General features: G+C 41.3%; 1 protein-coding gene across 3 annotated transcripts; it reads left to right on the top strand.

The window, feature by feature from the left end:
- The first annotated feature begins 850 nt into the window (after positions 1–850).
- Positions 851–19504, top strand: SUSD2 (sushi domain containing 2). Of its 3 annotated transcripts, none has more exons than XM_088065225.1 (16): positions 851–972; positions 2516–2642; positions 3766–3970; positions 4886–5037; positions 5532–5699; positions 5945–6119; positions 7626–7827; positions 8883–8968; positions 9186–9454; positions 10302–10445; positions 10821–10976; positions 12020–12268; positions 13689–13961; positions 14477–14659; positions 18819–18909; positions 19220–19504. In XM_088065225.1, exons 2-15 carry the CDS (start codon positions 2576–2578, stop codon positions 18905–18907), a joined length of 2418 nt encoding a protein of 805 aa, XP_087921351.1. In that variant the 5' UTR covers positions 851–972; positions 2516–2575; the 3' UTR covers positions 18908–18909; positions 19220–19504. The 3 variants fall into 3 exon arrangements, with proteins under 3 accessions (XP_087921351.1, XP_087921350.1, XP_087921349.1); XM_088065224.1 differs by lacking the exon at positions 851–972 and adding an exon at positions 1743–2042; XM_088065223.1 differs by lacking the exon at positions 851–972 and having other exon boundaries at positions 2157–2642.
- The last annotated feature ends 1091 nt before the right edge of the window (positions 19505–20595 follow it).

The following is a 20595-nucleotide window of genomic DNA, read 5'->3' as shown; positions in this document are numbered from 1 at the left end:
CAAAGGCTCTGGTAGGAGAGGGCAAAGCACAAAGCTATGTGTTTGCAGTAACATGGAGGGAAGGAGGGAAGGAGAGAAGGACACCTGTACCAGCTCCCAGCAGGGTGGACAACAGCAAATAAATAGACAGATGGCGTTTGGCAGTGTGGAAAAAAGCATTTCACTTTGCTAACAAGAAACAGCTCCTGCTGTGGGCAGTGGAGCAGGACTGGGACCATCCCCCAAGCAGAGTGACACCAATTCTGCTGCAGATCTCAGCGGGGCAGTGACAGATGAGTTGCCATGACAGAGCCCAAGTTCTTCCATCACGTCACTGCTACCTTGTGTGACCCAGGGGGTAGGAATAACAGCCAGGCTCCACTACATCATCCTGCCAGAATGAAACTATTTAGAGACAGGTTCCAAGGGCAGCCATGAGCTTGCTTCCCTGGCAGGCTCACTGGGCAAAGAGCTTTAAGAGGTAGAGCCCATCTATACCGCCGAAGGAGGTGAGGGCCAGTAGGGACATGACTTCCTTCATTCCTATAAATTGGCAGGAGGTGCCAAATATTTGGAATGTGCTTTGTAGGGCAGGATTAGCATGGGTCCTGCAAAGCTCTACTTGCCCGAGAACAGATTTTGCTTAGAGGGTTTCTAATCTCACGAGAAAGAGATTTGTTTATCCTGGTTTGTGCATGATAATGAAAGCGTTCCAGAGCCAAGAGAGATTAAGGAAGTGCATTCCTGATGAGCTGCTCCCTCTCTTCCAGTAGAGGACTCAACAGCCTACACAAGGCATTCTTTTTTGTGAGGGTTGGGGCTGGGCTTAGGCTTGAGAGAGTCTGAGAGCCTAGAACTCCATGAGCACTGGCACTGGAAAATCCACGCCAAGGCTATCCTGGCAGGGCCCCAACGTTGCTGTTCCTACATCTTCCCCATCTGAACCACCACCACTGGTGCTGGGCTTGGTCTGAGGACGGTCTCTGGGCTGAGGTGAGACTGCTGTGAGTGTTTGCTTGAGCAATCCAGAGAATATGAAGCTGGGAATTCCAGGCAATGATCAAAACAATGCCTTAAGTCCATTTAGCTTGTGCCTGTGAGCACTGGTATTTGAGCTGGAAAGGTGTTGCTGGAACAAAGGATGGAGTAAATCTGCTCTCTTTGCAGTGAAGGACTAAGGAGCAGGGAAAGGGAATATTTATAAACTGTATAACTATTTCACCCAAACTGAGGGGCAGCAGGGATATCCATGTTGTCCTAAAGAACTGCTTCAGTTATGGGTCAGAGAGAGGAAAAGGAAATTACTTTTTATTTTCTTACCATTTTTTCCAGACAGAAGTGGGACATCATCTTACCCCTCCCCAAAACACTCCAGAAACATGGGAGTAGCCCGGTGTTGGCCCAGTTCTCTGAGAGATAACAACATTTGAGAGGTTTAAGTGTTACTAACAACTCTGTTGTCTCTTGACTGCAAAGATTCAGTCCTACAGACCCAGAGTGATGAGACAAAAACGGAATTTCTACATAGGGGTTTAACCAAAGAAACAGTTTCAGCTTCCTTGCTTTCAGAGCCCAGCTCCAGCCTGCAGTTTCTTGTTCCTATGCACGTGTGATGGTTTGCAGTTACTGAGCACGAATATCCCTTGCAAACAGCACACGGGTCATTTCTGATTTGCAGTAGCGCTCCAAGTCACCAGGTGCCACCAGCGAGTCATTCCACTCACTGCGCCTGTGCCCCTCGCTCAGATTCCACAAAACTCAATACATCCGAAGATTGCTCCCAGACAAAAGCTGCCAGGACAGAGAGCACTTGGGGACCTTGACCTCCCCAGGACAACCTGTCGCCTACCTGCACCTGAAACACTGGGGGTTTTCCTTCCTATGGAAAAGAGCTGTCATTTTCTTTCTGGATCCCATTGCCAGAATTTCGATTCCACCTCCAAAATTGCATGTATCTAAGGATTGCTCCCACACAAGAGATGTGGTGCTGGGGAACAGCTAGAAGTGCTCTGAAATGGAGGGGAACCCCCTGATTTAAGCCCTGATTTAAATGATGAAAAAGGGTGAGTTTCCTTCAATTTACCCCCTTAAAATGAGGGAAAAGGAGGGGTCTATTTTCACTTAAATAAACTCCCATGCTGTCAAATACAGTGCAGTAAACATGCTTTCTCAATATCTCATTATCTTCTGATCAAAACTGTACTGTCAGCATGTATTCTTTATCATTCTTCTAAGTGATAACAGGTTTTAGTTCCTCCAGCAAAATTAAAGCATAGAACTTGTGCCAATGACCCCATGGCCTTGAACTTTGAAGCAGAAATGCTTGTAAAACAATAAACATCTACCCCCCTCTCAGAAAAACTTGACTATTAATGTGAAGGAGCTGCAGTGACTATCTCCCCTTCTATCTTACCCTGGACTGGAAATGACCTCTGAAATGGAGTATTTCATTCAATTTGTTTTGCCTCAGTAATTTACAACAAACCTTTGAACAGCAAGAATCTTGTTTATTTCTGGACACCTATTTCCATTAAAGGCTTTTCCCAGACCAGCACAGACTACCGCAATCAACCACCCTGGATCATCTGGATAAAATATGAAATTCATTGGCTTAGATGTTTCTTTCTTGATTCTCTCCACCCTCACTGCTCTTTGGAATGCAGGTGAGTGATTTTCAAACATTTTGCTGCTTTTAGCTGCAAACTTGTTTGACTTCTCTCCTTCAGAATAGCTTGGTAAGAAATTGCTGATACCATCTTTACAAGCTAAAACAGAGGCACACAGGCCAGTTTTACCTGCATGGTGTCATTTTCAATCCCTTCCTCTATAATTTCCAGCAGGTCAGTGGATCTCTTCTGTAAGTAAACAGACAATCTGGAGAATGCAGTAAATAAATTTAAAGACAGAGAAAAACTTTTTCACTTCCCATTATTCATAATTGGTTCCAATTCTGGAAGATCCATGTCCAAGTTTAGAATTTCTGGCTTACCTAGATCATCTCAGAACTGCAGGGTACTCTTGATATAGTTCCCAGGCAGTGTTATCCTTGCATGATTCCACTTCCCAAAAGGTCTTCAGTGCTCCCAGCTGTCTGTGCAGCTTGTCCCTCTCACTTAACTCCCCCCTAACTGTTTGTGAAATCCAGCTATTCCTGACAGTGTTACTGTAATGTCTGTCTTCTCACTGTTTTATTTGTTGAGTAATATCCACTAATTACTTACAGTCTGTAAGCCAAGAGCCCACTCACCTCTCTGTGTACACAGGGCTCATAACCTGCCTTGTTAAGGCCAGACTCAAATGAAATGCACAAAACAAAAACATTTCAGTAGCTCTTAATAAACTTGTGTTGGAGCCCATTTCATTGCTGTTGTTAACTTTCCAAGAGCACTGGCTTTCCATTCTTACTGATTCCCACGTAGGGTTGATGGTGGGGGGCCCCTGTCCTGGTGTGTTTAAGACTTATTCTCAAAAAGAAATGTAATTAATGATGCTCACTGAGTGTCTGCTTCAGAGATTTATCTGTCTATTAAATGTAAAAATACCCATGGAATTCATGAAATGATGTAGTGGCTGGGAGGTAAATAAGTGGATTTTGCTATTCAAACTGGAGCAACCTTAATATGCAGGTGATTACAACCTTCACCTAAATAGGTTCCTAAACTAACGTAACCAGTATTTAAGTAAGTATTTACTTACAGCACTCCTTTGGATGATGTACTTACGCTTCAGAGAACATCTAGAGGAGTTCAATAACTTTCCTGCCTCTTTTTTTCTTCCTTTAACAAGGGGCTCAAGACTCTTGCGCAGACCGATGTGGGGAGCTGCTTGGTACCTGTTCTTGCCAGGTGACATGCCAGTCCTTGGGGATATGCTGTCCTGATTATACAGAATTTTGTCTTCAAATTTCTCCCTACTCAGGATCTCTTATGGGAGGCAAAGACTTTTTGATTAACAACACAGCTTTTAAGGCCTCTTCTGTCCTAAAATGCAGGTGGGCCATGATTTTATATTCCTTTGACTGCTCATTCTTCCCTTAACATATTAAAACACTAAGTGTGTCAGGCTGTATCACACTAAGGTACACATGGCACCTGCCATACATACAGTGCACTGAATTTTGATGACCCTGATGGTGTGCTATTATTTCCGCAGAAGGTTCTGAGTGAGATTTTTGGAGTCCTTCCCATCTGGGTAGCAATACCTGAAATGGTTTTCAGTTCTTTATTTGGAAAGCCTTTGACCAAGGCATTCATTCTGCAGAACACAACTGTTAGCCAGGGCAAATTTCAGTGCAAACAAAGGTACTATTTCCTGGCAGGCCCCAGCTCCCTCTGCTACCTGGAGTAGATATGTACTCCCCATGTATCAGTCTTGAAGGGTCCCAGGTGGGGTTATACCCCAGGACACTGGGCAAGAGCCCGAACTGGAATCAAATGGTTAAATAACAAGCAATGCGTTCTGAGTTAACCTTTGCAACAGAAATTCTGGAACAGTGTGAAATTGCTTTCGCTGCTTTCACAGGCCTTAACAGGAAAAAAAAAAAAACAAATCAGAAATTTGCAGTAACTGTGCATCATGGTCAGTGTTAGCCACCCTCTAATCCTGCTAATGCTATAACATTATCTTCCTCTTCCTGTTGCCCCTTTGTTGCTAATTTATCATGTCTCCCTCCCCCATTAATTAAATAGTAAATTGAAGGTTTGTGGATTGCTGTATATTTGTGCAGTTCACAGCAGAATTCACACTGATGTAATGAGCAGATTTTTTCAGTTTGTATTCCCTGCTACAAGCAAAACAGCTCCAGACTAGAAATGATCCACACATGACACAAGGTTGCATGTTGAAACACATTCAGAATTTTCCTTCTATCTATGAGGACACTGAAAAGTGTTTTCAACATCTACAGGTTCAAGCAGAAAATCATAACCAGTGGCTATGTTGACAATGATGGAAAAGCCCACTGCATCTCCCCGTTGCTTTATGAGACTGGTTTCATCCCTTTTGAAGTTTCTACAAATAATGGGTCAACGTTTCCTTACTCTGGAACTTGGTTATCAGGTTACTTAAATCTACTGCATCCCTCTTCTTCCTGTATTCTTCCTCTATGCATGCAAGATTATATGTCTTTTCCTTTTGACCAGTTTTATTCTTCCTTAAGCCCTCAGAAGATAAAATCTTCCTGGTCTCATATTAATTTATCTTTTGAGAGATGAACTTTCACAGCAATTGAGTAGCAACAGCAACATTAACTGATAAAAAGTCCTGCTTAAAAATGGGGTTGACCAAAACGATTCCCACTTTGTCCCTACTTTTATCCCTTTTTGTCTTCTCTTCAAATAATTGCATTGTGGTGTTGCAATCTAAGGACTGCAAATATTAGTAAGGGTTACATTCTCTCAGCTTCAGGTTATTCTTTCCATGTCATGCATCCTCTGCTGTGTAAAACATAACCAGGGGAAATACTGCCAAACCTTAAATAATATAGTAGCACTTTTTCAGGATTATGCAAAGCCAAAATGTCATTAGCCCTCTTTTTCTGCTCTGCAATGCAGTACATCACAACAAAGTTTCAGATGGAGAAAAATGCACATTGGTAAATGAGACAAAATGGCAATACTATGGCACCCCCAGCACTGGTGGAAACTTAACTCTGACCTGGACACACCAGACACTCACAGCAACCCACATCAACATAGAAGTCTGGGGATACCAGGAAACAGGTAAAGTGACCCTTTTGCTACCTGTGCACAAGAATTTATCATACACATAAGTTATGTGCAGAGTTCTGCACAGCTGGGATCGCTTTCACCAAGGCCTCAAGAAGAGACCTGCAAGTATAAATAACTGATGACAATAATGTCAGCTTTTCCTCTTCATGTATGTATGGATGGAGACATCTAATTTCAATCTTGTGGCAATTGTTCTTTTCCAGCACCCAAAACCATTTTCTTCCTCTATCTGACAGGTGACAGTTACTCAGAAAACTGGATGGCTGAATGGAAATACCTTTACACTTTGGCAAGAGAAATACCCAATACAGGGAAATATTCTTTCATTCCTGTACCCACCGAAGGAAATTACAGTGCATGGCACTTTGGAATTTTGAGAATTATACCCAGCAAGTATTTTGACGGGCAGAGGCAAGTGCATCACAACATATAGTAGTAGTAGTAGTAGCAGTAGCAGTAGCAGTAGCAGTAGCAGTAGCAGTAGCAGTAGCAGTAGCAGTAGCAGTAGCAGTAGCAGTAGTAGCACTGCTACTACTACTACTACTACTACTACTACTACTACTACTACTACTAATAATAATAATAATAGCAACCTTATAAGCTATTGTCTCCTTTTGGTATTCAAAACTGGAACTCAGGCTCCATTTAACATGAAAAAATGGGGAGAAAACTGGAATGTCGAAAGTGAGAAAAACCTTCATGTATGGGTCAACATAAAGACAGTTTACTAAGTAAAGAGGAGCGTGGGGGAAGAGCCATGATGTCTGCCACAAGCAGACTGATGCAGTTAGTCACCCAGTAAGGGCTGCTTTGGAAAAACACCCCTGCAGTTTTATTGATGGGCATGGAATATCCCTTTGGCCACTTTGGGTTGGCTGTCATGGCCGTGTTCCCTCCTGGCCTTCTCCCTGGGGGCCAGGATGAGAAACAGAGAAGACCTTGATGCCATGCCAGCACTGCTCAGCAGGAGCTAAAACACTGATGTGTTATCAGCACTGTTTTGGTCACAAATCTAAAACGTGGCTTCAGTGAAGAAAATTACTCCATCCAAAGCCATACTCTCGCCAGACTAGGATCTGCTGATTCTTTTGTTTCTCACAACTGTGGAGGAGTTCCTAATTGTGGAGCTTCAGACACTGCAGCCACAGGCCTTCCTCTTATATTTTCTATGCATTTTGCATTCCTTCAAATTTTATGGCCATTTCCTTTTATTTCATTGCATATTTCCCCATGATTTTTGGTAAACTACCTAAGTGCTCCATGGATATTTTTTCAAAATTCTTCCACATCTGCAGATTTGATGTAGATGGTATAGAGTCTATAAATGCCACCTCTTCAGTGTTACAACATATAGCTAATATGTCAGAACCTTTTTTTGCATTTAGGAGTTGCTACCCAGAGAATGATAGCCTTTTCTCCTTCTAGAGGAGTTTTTTATTACACTTTGTACATGATATTTTTTTCATGGGGGAAAAGCAGAGTGGCTTTGGAACATTTCGAGGATTCTGAATAGTTTCTCTAGTCATTAGTCCTGATATTACTGGGGTGCAGTTGTTTTGTTAAAGAATCCAGATATTCTTCATTCTGGCCTAAATTAAATTAGAATGTCAAAAGGCGTGAATAGAAAGCCTGCCTCTAAAAGGATCCATGTAAGCCAGAATCATGATTACAAAAATGTTTTCTGATTATTGCATACTTGCTGCATGCTGTCCTGTCACCTCCTGAACTTGGGAAATTTTGATTTGCCATAACTTTTTGAAGAAAAAAAAAAAAACAAACAGTGGGCTTTGCAATGAAATAACTTGACAGTCAAAAGATGCTTTTTAATTATAATTAGCAACTGAGCCACAGAGCTGTCAAAATAATGTTTGTTCAACTATCAGATCTATTTTTTGTTTATTTTTTTTTTTTTTCCAGCAACATTCTATCAATCTGGAGCTCAGAGCATGCATTGGCTTGGCACCTTGAGAAAGACTTCAGAAATGACCCAAATGCATGGGCATCTGCAAAATGTATTGAATGGGACAGAAAGGAAGAGTTGCTTCCAAACTTCTTGGAAGAAATTATAGACTGCCCTTGCACCTTGGCACAGGCAAGAGCTGACACTGGCAGGTTCCATGTAAGTTATTAATTGACACCTCTGGCTTATTACAATTCTAGGTAGAAGCTTAAGGAGTGCCAAACTCCACACACACCCCTGTTCCCTCTCTAAATGTGATTACAAGGAAATTAAGTTATATTTAGATTTGCCCAAGTAGCCTATCAAAAGACAGAGGTAAATACAGCTTATCTAGTTAGTATGAATAAAAGTACCTATAGGATGGGAGATGGAAATTACATTCAAACAGGGAATTAAAACAGTAGTTCCAGTGGTAGACTGACAACACTCTGGTGGAGCTGGAAGCAGGGCTGACTTCTTTGAGATCCTACAAGATGACAGTCTGTGTTTGAAGGTGATATCCCATGCTGTAACTAACTATTTCTGCCTAGTTTATCATACTTTGCTGCAAACCCTTCCACCTTGTACTTCAGAGCTCAAGCCCAGAGCTGTAATCCATTATTTCCTTTATCCTGCTTCCTTCCTCCTTCTCAGCTTCACTGGTATCAAGGAACTGACAAGAGCTAAGAAATCAATTGCCATTCAGTCTACACTTTCACTTACACTGCTGATCTGAGGACCAGATGAAAGCAACTTCCTCTCCTATTTGTGATACCAAATGGTGGCATGTGTTTATCCACTAAAAAAAAAAAAAAAAAAGTTAGGTAAACCTTGTTACTATTCTAGTTATGAAGCTCAAACATGATGTTTACAGTTAAAAGCTTGTGAAGATAAAAAATAGATCTACTGCCTCTGTCTAAGAACATAAGATAAACATTTACTCTGTTGTGTCTGTGTTTGTTGTACACTTACAGTTGAATCCCCATCTGGCTGGATTTGTTCTTCAAGGTCTGTTGTAACAGACTGCAAAATGTTCAGGTCAGGCATGTTGCTCCAAACACTTAAGTATTAAATTCACCGTTTTTGCTATCATTCCATGCTATTCAACACACAACCTCAACTGGTTCATGTCAACTTTACACATATGTTGGATACAAAGGATGGGAACAGAATGTAAGAACAGAAAGAACAATGAGGAAAGAACCCCATTAAGTGTGAACATTCATCTTTTTCAGACAGATTACGGCTGCGACATTGAAAAGGGGAGTGTGTGTACTTATCATCCTGGTGCTGTGCATTGTGTAAGAGCCATTCAAGCCAGGTAAAAACAGAAATTTAAACTGCATTTTTTTGATTAATCCTTTCACCTCAGAGACAGCAGCATCACAGAAGTCAGGGGTGAAGTCTAACTGGACATCAGATAAAGCTTGGCAAGCAAAATATTTGGCTGTATCCATAAAAAGGCATTCAGTAACCCCTAAATAAAAATGCACACCACAGAGCTAACTGATGATTTTCTTGCTGCCTTTCTCAATCAGTCCCCAGTATGGGGCTGGCCAGCAGTGCTGCTATGACTCCACGGGAACCCAAATCCTCACTCACGACTCCACCGGAGGCAGCACACCTGATCGAGGACACGACTGGGGTTCAGCACCTTTCTTGAAGCCTCCCCGGATACCTGGCTTTTCCCACTGGCTTTATGATGTTATCAGCTTCTATTACTGCTGCCTGTGGTCTGATAATTGCGACTTCTATATGAAAAGGCGGCCCTCTAGTGACTGCAGGACGTACCGCCCGCCCCGAGCTGGTAAGGGCTTCAAAATTTCCCTGTGGAGTGTAGATTTTTGATACAGTGTTGGCTTTTAGAATATTTGTATATAGGTGCATATATGAGTTGACAATGGTGAGGGTACAATGTCCTGGGGAAAAATTCCAAGGAAGGTTTCTATTGATCTATCACTTACAAAATTAATGTTATTAATTAAGCTGGTCAATGACAGCTAGGAAGTAGCTAGAAAAGCTATAATGATGAGAAATATTCATATCAGATAAGAAAGTTTTACAATTTACAGTGTGTCTGTTTCGCTCCCACTTGCTTTTAACTCAGTCTTCAAGTTTTGCCACACCTCTGTTGCTACCACCTATTTTGCTTTCTATGATGCTGAGATGCTGGTGTGTCCAGCAGGACTTGGCCTCCCATAAAGAAGTGAAAAGAGGGAGCAGTTTGCATCAGGAAAAAAGGAGAAAACTGTAGAGGGAATTGCATTAGGTAGTTAGGGGTCATGAATGAGTGGTTTCACTGCTTAAAGAAACTCCATCAAAAGCATTGGCAGAAACAGAGTTTAATATGAATTTGTGAAAATACAGCTTTAAAACTTGATGGCAAGGTGCGTTGTATTAGTTACTATACAGATTAAAGCATACAAAAGAAGATAAATGAGAAGCAATTTGGAGCAATTTACATGGAAGTTGGAAATGCAAAGGGGGATAAGGATGCAAAGGATGTGGATGCAAAGATAAGTCAATAGCCCCATATTCATGTCCAAATCTCCCCGTATATTGCATGTGACACAGACTTCTAGCCTCTTTCCTTTCTCATGAACTTGTAGAGTAACAGATTGTGATTTTTGCTCTCTTTTTGCTTTTAAAAATAGCATCTGCTTTTGGGGATCCTCATTTCCTTACATTTGATGGTCTGAACTTCACCTTCAATGGCCTAGGAGAATACACATTGGTAGAGTCTGATCTCACATCCCTGAGAGTGCAAGGGAGGACACAGCAGGCACACTTGCCCAATGGTAAGTCAGTGAGAGAGGAAGCAGAGCTTCTGAGCTCTGAGCTTGCTTGATTTGCACTTAGCAGTAATCCTCCTGTCATCTCTAATCTTCGTTTTTGGCCATTTGTGAACGGCCACCATTCTGAAGAGAATCAGAAAGCAGACAACATCTTCAAGAAGAACTTCCCAATCAAAGTTTAATTTCTGGTTTTATTGGGTGTGAGTATTGGAAGTGTAAGATTTTCTACTGTGTTTAAGAGCTCCAAAATTTCTTATTTCTCTCCATGCCCATTCTCATCAATGAGGAAACACAAGGCCAGTTCTCGAAATCAGTCAATAGACACAGCTGCCAGCTGATGAACTTTGACAGCATTGTTGGGTTTTTTTTGTTTCAAAGGAACTTGGGCTCAGGGGACAGGCTTGTCTGCAGTGGCCATGCAGGAGAACAACTCTGATGTGATTGAAGTGCGCTACTCTGAGGATTTGAATCTGGAGGTCCTCTTGAACCAGAGGGTTCTCAGCTTCTCTGAACAAACTTGGATGGACTTGAAAGGTTAGTTACACGTCAGCCTTGTAAGCTATTCTATTCTGATGGAGCCCATGGACAGTTAAAGGCATCTCTAGGTGGATGCATTTAAACTCTCTTGTCAGTATCCTTTTGTGAAGTGTTTTAATTGGTGCCTTTAATGTCTGTGTTTTCTATGTCCTCTTTCACTCATTTGTAGAGCAGTGGTTTTCCTTCTCATCCTGTGGACAGTGAATAGAATTAAAAACTCTGGCCTCTAAATTCTGCTTTGAGCTTACTGCATTTAATGCAATGAAGCCTATCAAATAAAATGAAATATAGTGAAATATAAATAAAATATATACTAAAATATAACTGAATTTTACATTTACCTACTGGGAGCTCTCAATAGGTCAGATATTATTCCTCTATTCTTCTGCCAAAAAGACTATTAAAAGTTGACTTTTGGTTCAAAATGGCCATGATTATTTGATTTGTCTTTATGATAATTTGACAAATACTCATCATACATCACTTTAATTTTAACAGTAATCCCCCTATTCAGTAGAGGAAAATTTCTGTGGTTAGCAATTAGTATTCCTCACATGGCTGACAAGGAGCAGGTGGAGGACTCCACTGACAAGGAGCTGCAGAAGCAGAGATGCAGTGAGGAAAAAAAATGGAAGGGACATTGAGGAGGCCTGGAGAAGAAGCCAAATTAGGGAGGTGATGACAAGACAAGGGACAAGGAGAGGAAAACTGTGAGCACTGAGAGTGGTGCTTCCAGTTCACAGCCACTCTCTGATGTAGACATCTCATATCTTTAAGCTTCTGGTCTGAGACACTGGCAGGAGGCATCTTCTGTCAACAGTGGACCTTTCTTTGCTACCACTCTCTTGTAGCCATCTTATCAAGAATTGTAGTGTGAAGGTGTGGCTTCCCTTTAAATGCTTCTCAGAGTGGAAGTGAGGAAAAGCTGTATGGAAAATGGTTATTGTTATGAAAACTGATTATTTTAACTGATGCTTAAACACAACCATTTTTTCACTATGGATAATTAGTTATTTCGTCCTCTTCCTCTATTGTTATAGGTCTCTTTCTCTATTCTACACCTGATCAGAACATCACAGTGATGTTCTCTTCTGGGGCTGGAGTGGAAATAAGGGAAAGTGGAGGATTTCTGACCCTGACAGTTCTGCTCCCAGAGAAGTTTATCAATCACACAAGGGGTCTTTTTGGGGTAATGAATGGAAATCCAGAGGATGACTACACCTTCAAGAATAAAACCACCATGTCAGTTCATGCAAGTCCCCAGCAGGTGTTTGGGTTTGGAGCTAGCTGTAAGTAATTTCTCTGGTCTATTATTACATTTTCTTTACAAATTCCAAACAGCTCATGATTTAAGGGCTAGGAAATTAAGTCTGTGTCAAGCAACCATACTGGGGGAAGAGAATGGAATAAGAGAAATATGCCCTCCTCTAGCCACATAGGGAGTGAAAACAGAACCATGATGGAATGTTGTCGGGATTTGCCGGAGCCGCGGAAGACAAGCCTCATGCTCTCATGGTCAGCAAGTCTCAGTTTATTGGAGTTTACAATATACAATATATAATGCTCATAATCAGCTCATACATATTGCAAAAGCTAAGCTCATGATTGGTCCACTAACATTGACGCACATTATTCCTTGTGGTTAGCCTTGAAGTTACTAGTTCCCTATCTTCTACTGCAGATCTACATACTTGGCAGTTTCACATCCTGATAGTTGTTTCAGTTTGTCCTCAAGGATGTTCTGTCCTTGAGGCCTTATACTTTAACTAATCGGACAGTATCATGTCCTTTTTGTCTTAGCCGTTCTTCAAACAAACTCTCTACAGAATGTTCAGCACTTTGTTCCATCGAGAGTCAGACCTTGAATTTCACAGTTTACACTTTCAGAATACCACCTACTATGCTGCTGAACACAGCATCAGCAGACTACAGTGTTACAGAGGTACAGCAAAAGCCAAGGCCAGCTACCTTTTCCTAGAACATTAGCAATGTTTTCATCATGTGCCATGCTGATAATTTAAAAAATTATTTATTAAATCACAATTTAGTAATTGTCCCTTTAAAGAAGAGGGTGTGGAGGGATGTGTGTAAAAGAATGGCTTCTATCGTTTAATGAGTGATTAAGCTGCTCTGTCTAATCTGCAACATTAGATTGGTCAGCATTCCTTCTGACATCAGGTTAGGAGATGGGCCAGAAACATAATGCAAAATACTCTCTGGCTACCAGTTGATCTCTGTTTTGAGCACAGTGTAGCCATACTCCAGGGTTCAGATTATACTGAAAAGTCTCATTGCTTCAGCCTCAGGAAGTTTCTGATATAGCAGAGTGAAAAAAAGAGCAGAACCATGGCAGACATGATGAATTTAGGGCACAGTCTCAGGATCTGTGTTGCTTGTAATGGTTGCTTTAGGCAGCTCTGTCATTTTGCTAGGAGGCACATTAAACCATCTTTATGGAAAATCATGGCTACATAATTATTTGGCTCTAAGTTTAAGAAAATGGTCAAACAGCAGGTTAAGTGAACACCAACTTTGGTGCTAACTTAAGATGTTGCATATGAAAAGGAAAATAAGCTTGAGCCAGAAGGATGCTTCCTATATCTCTTCCAGCTCTAGCTACATTTCTGTAGATAAATACTCGGATTAGCAGCAGAACGTGGTCTATGTTGGCAATGTTACATGTGAATTTTTCTTTCTCTGTCTCCCAAGGGGCTATAGAAAATGGAACTTCTCTCTTTACTTATGACACAGAGTTCTTACTGAACAGTTTCTTTCATGGGGAAAAGCACAATGCTTCCTTTCTGCCGGTGTTCACCCCTTACGAAGACCCTGCTGATCCCCTGGTAAAAGAGATGCTCTTGCTCTGTGGCTCAGACCCATTCTGCAGATTTGATGTCCTGACAACAAGAAGCCCTCAAGTGGGAAATTCCACAAGACTTTCCCACCAGAATCACAAGCTGCTGGTAGAACATCTAAAGCCAGGTGATACAACATTCCACGAAACATCATTACAGAATAACAGGATATTCTGAGTCGGAAGGGACCCACTGGGATCATCAAGTCCAAACCTTAAGTGAACGGCCCATAGGGAGCATCACTACCATTATTTCTACAGGCATCTAAAGAGTTAACACTGAGGAGACTTTGCTTAACTGTAGGTTCATGCACCTATAAAGAATCTGATTGTGGGAAACCATCCTTGTACCAGGAAAACTCTGTACAGATAGAATACTTAGGCAAACTCAAAATAAATTTCTTTCAATTTCTTGCACTGTAACACCACAGTATAGAAAATTTAACTTCATTTCACATGCATTAAGCTGTTTTCCTTGGACTTCAAAATAATTTTTAAAAGCAGCAGGAAGTATTGTCTTTCAGATAGCCTAAAAATCTTTGGTTTTCCGTGAGTTGCCACTAAAATGCTGTTTGAATCATTGTAATGGAGATTTGCTGGTCCAAATCCTAAATACTCTAACCAGATATGTTTCTTTCATTAGTGATCTCTTGTGGCTGGCTGGAGCATCCAACCAATGGAAGAAAGAATGACACTAACTACCTGCTGGGCTCAACCATCAATTTCACCTGCAATGTGGGCTATGAACTTACAGGGTCACAGGAAAGAACTTGCCAAGTGTCAGGAGCCTGGTCAGGAGACACACCCCAGTGCAGGCCGGTAACAGGTCTGTTGCCTTTTAGATATCACATGTTGTCACTAAATATTCATTAACAAGGACAAGGCAATCTCAGGAGACCATGATGGCCCTTGACAGAAGCAACTTCTCTTACTTGGTAAAACATTGGACATTAGATGTCTGAATTTCTAGAAGGGCTATTAACAGGTGACTTGTGGTGGTTTTGTGCATTTTGGTGGAGGGTTTGAAAGCTTTTGTTCTATCAATGGGTACAGGTACCTGAAGGGTGGGTGAAAAGAGGATGGAACCAGGCTTTTCCCTGTGGTTCCCAGGGACAAGAACAGAGGCCACAGGCATGCTCTGAAACACAGAACATCCTCTGAATATCAGAAACCCCTTTTTTACTGTGATTGTGATGGAGCACTGGCACAGCTTGCCCAGAGAAGTTACAGAATCTCCCTCCCTGGAGATACTCAAAAGTTATTGGGTCATGGTCCTGGGCAACTCACTCTGGGTGGTCCTGCTTGAACAGGAAAGTTGGACAAAATTACCTCCTGAGGCCCCATCCCACCTCAACTGTTCTGTGATTCTGTGATTTGGGTTCAACAAGCCCACACTTGTTGAACACTTCCATTTTTTTTTCTAAAAGATAATGTTATCTCAAAACATAATGCTATTATTCTATAGCAGTAAAAGTATTGTGAATGATGCAATAGTATTTAGTATAAATAACATATTTATTACTCCTCTTGTGTCGCTACTAATAGATTATCCGTTAGCCTGGGATTGTTTGATTTAGTAATGGTTTAGTAGCATAGGCTGTCTCTATGATTTACAGAAAATGGCCCAAAACTTTCCTTTTATTCATTCATCACATACACTCCAAATGTCCTCAAGATGGCAATATTTCAAAGCACCAGGGTGATGCAAGGCCAGATGGCATGTTGAAGCACTTTTAATGCTGAGTTAATAGTTCCCAAAAGCACTCATCAAATAATTCATACTAACAGATTCTCCATTCTAAGACCCTTCCAAAGAAATGTGGAAAGTGCACTTCACATCAGCAACAAATTCCTGTCGTGCTGGCACATTTCATCAGCCTCTGCTGGCCTGTACCAATTGTTTGTATGTTTCCAATGCAGTTCTGAACTTAGTAATATTTGTAAGATGAACTGCAGTGAGTTTGGGCAGCAGAAAAATTTGCAAAGGCCAGATCTTAAAAAGGCAGTGTCAAAACATTCTGCCAAGCTGAAAGCTAAGAATATTTTTCCACTGCTGCCATCAACCACATATATACTGGATAAGAGCCAGTCAGTCTCAATAAGCAAAACAGATGCTGACATTTACACTAGCAAAAGTGGGGACAGAAAGGCAGCCCTGTGAGATCAGAGGAAAGGAGCTGGAAGATATGCAGTGATTGATTGCATTCAGAATGATGGGGACATACTGCAGCTTTGTGGATGAGCAAACAAAACCCACAATGTTTTCCAATGCTTTCCTGAAAAATTATGAAGAAAAACAAGGTGTGAAAGAATTTTATTGTTCTGATTGCAACAAAGATCTTCCTTACTACTTGATATTTGGTGTTCTAGTTAATTTGCAATGTGAACCAAAATCGATGGATTTTATTAGCCTCAGGAAGTTGGAGTGTGGCAATGCTGTCCACAGTAGCAGGATGCTGACAATAACAACAACTGACAATACAATATACAATACTGATTTCTCCATTCTTTTTTTCTTACTGCTAGCCCTAATAATGGGATGTATATCTAGTCTTCTTCCATAAGTGTTCTGCTAGATGTCAGTGTTTGTCTGAGAAGGCCCAGGTGTGTATAGTGAAGAGAGGCAATACAGTTTTAAGTTCTTTTCACTTATATCTAAACTTCTCATATTTTTATAGCATGGACAGCTAGTACTTGCTTTCCACTAAATACATTTCTGCCTCTGGTCCAAGACATAGTTGAAATCAAAGCCAGTTTTCCCTGTCTTACTTCTCTATTCAGCCATTTTCTCTATTCTCCATCCCACAAGCCTTCTTTCCTCCAGTACAGAAAAGAAGTGTTGTCAAAATCTGTTGTTCCTGAGGTCAGTTTTCTTTCTTTTTTATCTCTTTACACAGCAGCATGCTGCTGTTTTGCTAACATCCATTTTATCAAGTCCTGTGACAAAGACCTTCTTAACACCAGGAAAATGCTGACAAAATTAGTGGACAGCCCTTCCCAATTTCTGGGTGCTTGAATGGGTGACCACTGACCTAGCCACTGTGATCAGCAGTCACATTTTTACTTTGAGAGTGAACTATTAAAAACACACTTTCTCAAATTATTTCTTTCATGCTGGTCAAGAGCAAAGGGCCCAGCTCTCTGTTATTCTAAACTTACAGGTGTATTTCTTTACAGTGCTGTGTTTGTTACACTTGCTGCAGTTTTGTGGCATATCAGACTCAAGCTCTGTCTTGCAAATCAAAAAGTGTTTTTAGTTGCTATATGCTTCCATTTTCCAAAGAGAATAGCTCAAATAAAGGCATGGGGACTAGGAAAAATTAATAGGAAAAGAGGTGGAAACAAGAAAATGTAATGCCAGTTATTTTACAAAATCCATTTTGGTATTTTGAAACTTCAGATACAAATTATGTTGTTGGGCCTGCATATTGTTGTTTTTGAGTTTTGCTTCCTTGGACTAAAGTTTCCATGGAAATCCTCTGCTAATAATTATTTTGCTATGCTTCTAATTACAATCCCACTGCAAGTCTTGCCAGTACCACAGCAAGCTCTCTTCACAGAATATCACAAAGAGCAAGAACAAAGAAGCCATCCAGCAAAAGCAAAAAGGAGATTCTAGTAAAATTAGATGCAATATCCAGCTAAAAATCATAAGATACTGGCAATATATGTACATACAGTCTCTTTGAGACAGACAATAATTTGGTGATTAAGGGCAATCTAGTTTTGTTTGCCTTTTGGGTTTTTTTCTTTTTTTTTTCCCCCTCCTCTATTCACTTTTAGATTTCCTTTTCCAGGCTCAGGCTCTGTGTAAATACTGCTCATTTTGAAAATCTGTCAGATATCTCATTAGTGCTTTTCCAAACACAAAGGTTTCACAACAGAGGCAAATCCCTACTGGACTAACTACTCAAGCCAGTGGTGGGTTCTCATCACTTGGCAGAGACTGGGTGCCTCCCTGTGAAGGATGTAGAAGCCAAACATTAGGTTTTGAGCCTTGTTCAGAAGTTACTGGATAATGGACCAATGCTTATGAAACATTTATGTGTCACATTTCTTTCCTTAAACTTCACTTTAAATCAAATTAGCATCTGAATAATCTGTTCTAAGATCAGAGAAGTGTTATGTCACTCTGCCATCACCGTGTGCTAGGCTGTGGTGTGGGCAGGTGTGACAAAGTGATGGAAGGAAGGGTTGACAAAAATGCAGCCCCAATGTATTATGGCTCAGACACAAAATGCAGGAATCATTGTTTCTCTCAGACAGTTCACTCCACATGCTGCATCTCCTAACTTTTATAAATATTCTCATGTGTCATTGTAATCTGCCACTGCTTAGTAGAATAAGAAAACAAAATAATAATTTCTATTCAAAATTTGTTTCATATCTCTTTCAGGTGTCCTTGTTAGGCAGTCACAGAATCAAGTTGACACTTTTCATGTTTTAGTGTGTTCGAACTCTCTAATGCAGTTCAATGTACTCACACCAGAGTAGTCACTTCTCTTTTATATAGATTATTAAGCAGCAAAGGTAGTTTCAAAATTTAATGCCAAAATAGGGGTAATATTTAAAGTGATCAAACCATATGGAAAAAGGATTGAAAACCATTTCAGTTGTTGGGATTGATTGTTCTACATCAACACTGCACATTCACAATATTGACTAGATATTAACCATCAGCTACCCTTTATGTTACAAGGCTTTTGCAGCCACCTGCCCTAACAGTCAAATGTAGGAATTCTGTGAGTTCCTAATCTTTACCAGCTTCAGAAAATCTGAAAGGGTAAAGGGTTGGAAGGAACCTCTGGACATCATTTAGTCCAATCCCCCTGCCAAGGGAGGCATTTCCACAAAAAAAGAGAGCGGAAAAATTAACAATATACATACAATTTCTAAAATTGTCATATGACTGCATTAAAAGAGATATGAAGAAATGTGTATCAAAGTCTTCATGGGTTTTTTTGTGTTTGGTCTCTGTTTTCCAGCTATCAAACAAGTAATTATTATTGGCAGTGTATTTGGAATAGTCGGTCTTGCAGTCCTGGCCCGTCTGGGTTATTTATGCAGAAAGTAGAGGTAAGCCTTCACTGAACTGAAAACACAAATGAACCTCCTAAAGAAATAGCAACTGTTACTACTTTTTAAATAATAGTTTAATAATAACCACTGGCAAAAAACTGCCAGTGTGCTACAGGTAAAAAAATAAAGTGCAACTGATGTATACACACTTATCAACTGTGTGTGCAACTGATTGGTGGAGAAAGAGGGCAACATAGTGAATGAAAATCGTTTTGCTTAGGAATACTGGTGAATTGAAATGGAGATATGTTTGATTTTCTGAACTTTGTTAGAAACTGTTACAAATTTTAAGTCTTCTCTGTTCCAGTGTCCACACGGAATAAAATGCCAGATAAAATGGAATTGAAATTGAATGAATGGAAACAAAATGGGGTTACAGCCCTTGGAAAGAAGACTGTATGTGTGAGGAAGAACTAAATACTTCTGAACTTATCACAAAAAAAAAAAAAGCGCAGTGCCAAGCTAACAGAACACTGCTATTGTTTTTCAGTATTTCATCAGCTTAAAAATGCTACATTCACTAGGAATTCAGCTCAAGGAAATAAGAATGTGGCGTATTATGCTGTGATATTAAAATTTATGTGTAAAGCCATGCTGCTATATGGAGACCATTTTTTGCTTTCTATATGTGTCACAAAGGCCAGAACTGTAAGCATAGTTTCCATCTCAAAATCAACCTTACAGCTTTATATGGCAGGAGGTTTCTGTATGCTAGAAGTGAGATGCACCCACACTGTGCATTGATAGAACAGTTAAGGCCTGCAAACTGTATTTTGATTCTTCCCCTTTCAGATGAGCAAATTGTTCTCTCTCAGTACGGGTTGCTATTTGATTACAGAGCAGTGGTATAACGGGGGTACAAGGATATTTACCCTATTTCTGTTCCTGACAAAGCATCGTTTTAAATGGTTTTTTCACTGTTAGTGGGGGGTGTGGGGTGTTCTGTTGGCTGCTTCTTAGCGAAGCTGTTCTACCATTACTAAAATATCTCACAGGCCAGGTAAAGACTTTATAGAAGTCTTGACATTGCCACCTTGACTCTTTGTCAGTCTGTATCTTCAGGCAGATAAAAAAACAACCAAACAAAACACAAACAAACAAACAAAACCCCCTATCTTTCTGCACGGTCATACTTTCAGAAAGCAGCGCTGCTCCTCTTTCGGTCGCTGCCGGCTGTTTGTCGCTCTGGGTGTGAGCTGCGCTCCAGGCGGGGGTGTCCCCTCACGTCCCCTCAGCCGTGCCCGCCCAATGTCCCGGCTCCCTGGGCGTGGTGGGCGTTCGTGTGGCTGTCAGTGTGGCTGTCAGTGTTCCTGTCAGTGTGGCTGTCAGTGTTCCTGTCAGTGTGGCTGTCAGTGTTCCTACCTGTGCAGCTGGCCCTGGCCCTGGCACCCGGGGCCAGGACAGCGGCCCCCGCCCGGCCTCAGCTCCGCCCGCCTCGGGACGCGGCCTACGGGGGCCACGGGGGTTGGGCAGCCGCGCTCCTTTCTTTCAGCTTTCCCCGGGCACGGCTCCGCCGCCCGGTCACTTCGGTGGGGCGGGTGGTGACTTTTCACTTTTAGAACGACGCCCTAAATCGCGGCGTGCGGCGCTGGCACCTCGCCCCCCGCGGAGCCGCTCATGCCAGCGTCCCTCGGAAAGTTTGCAGCGCTCTCCCCCTGTGCCGTGTCCGTCCGTGCCTCGGCA

The sequence above is a fragment of the Pseudopodoces humilis genome, chromosome 20 (assembly GCF_049639895.1).
Source record: "Pseudopodoces humilis isolate 2021_Gansu_Grassland_sample_001 chromosome 20, ASM4963989v1, whole genome shotgun sequence".
Classification (NCBI taxonomy): Eukaryota; Metazoa; Chordata; class Aves; order Passeriformes; family Paridae; genus Pseudopodoces; species Pseudopodoces humilis.
This window is presented reverse-complemented; position numbering and strand designations above follow the sequence as displayed.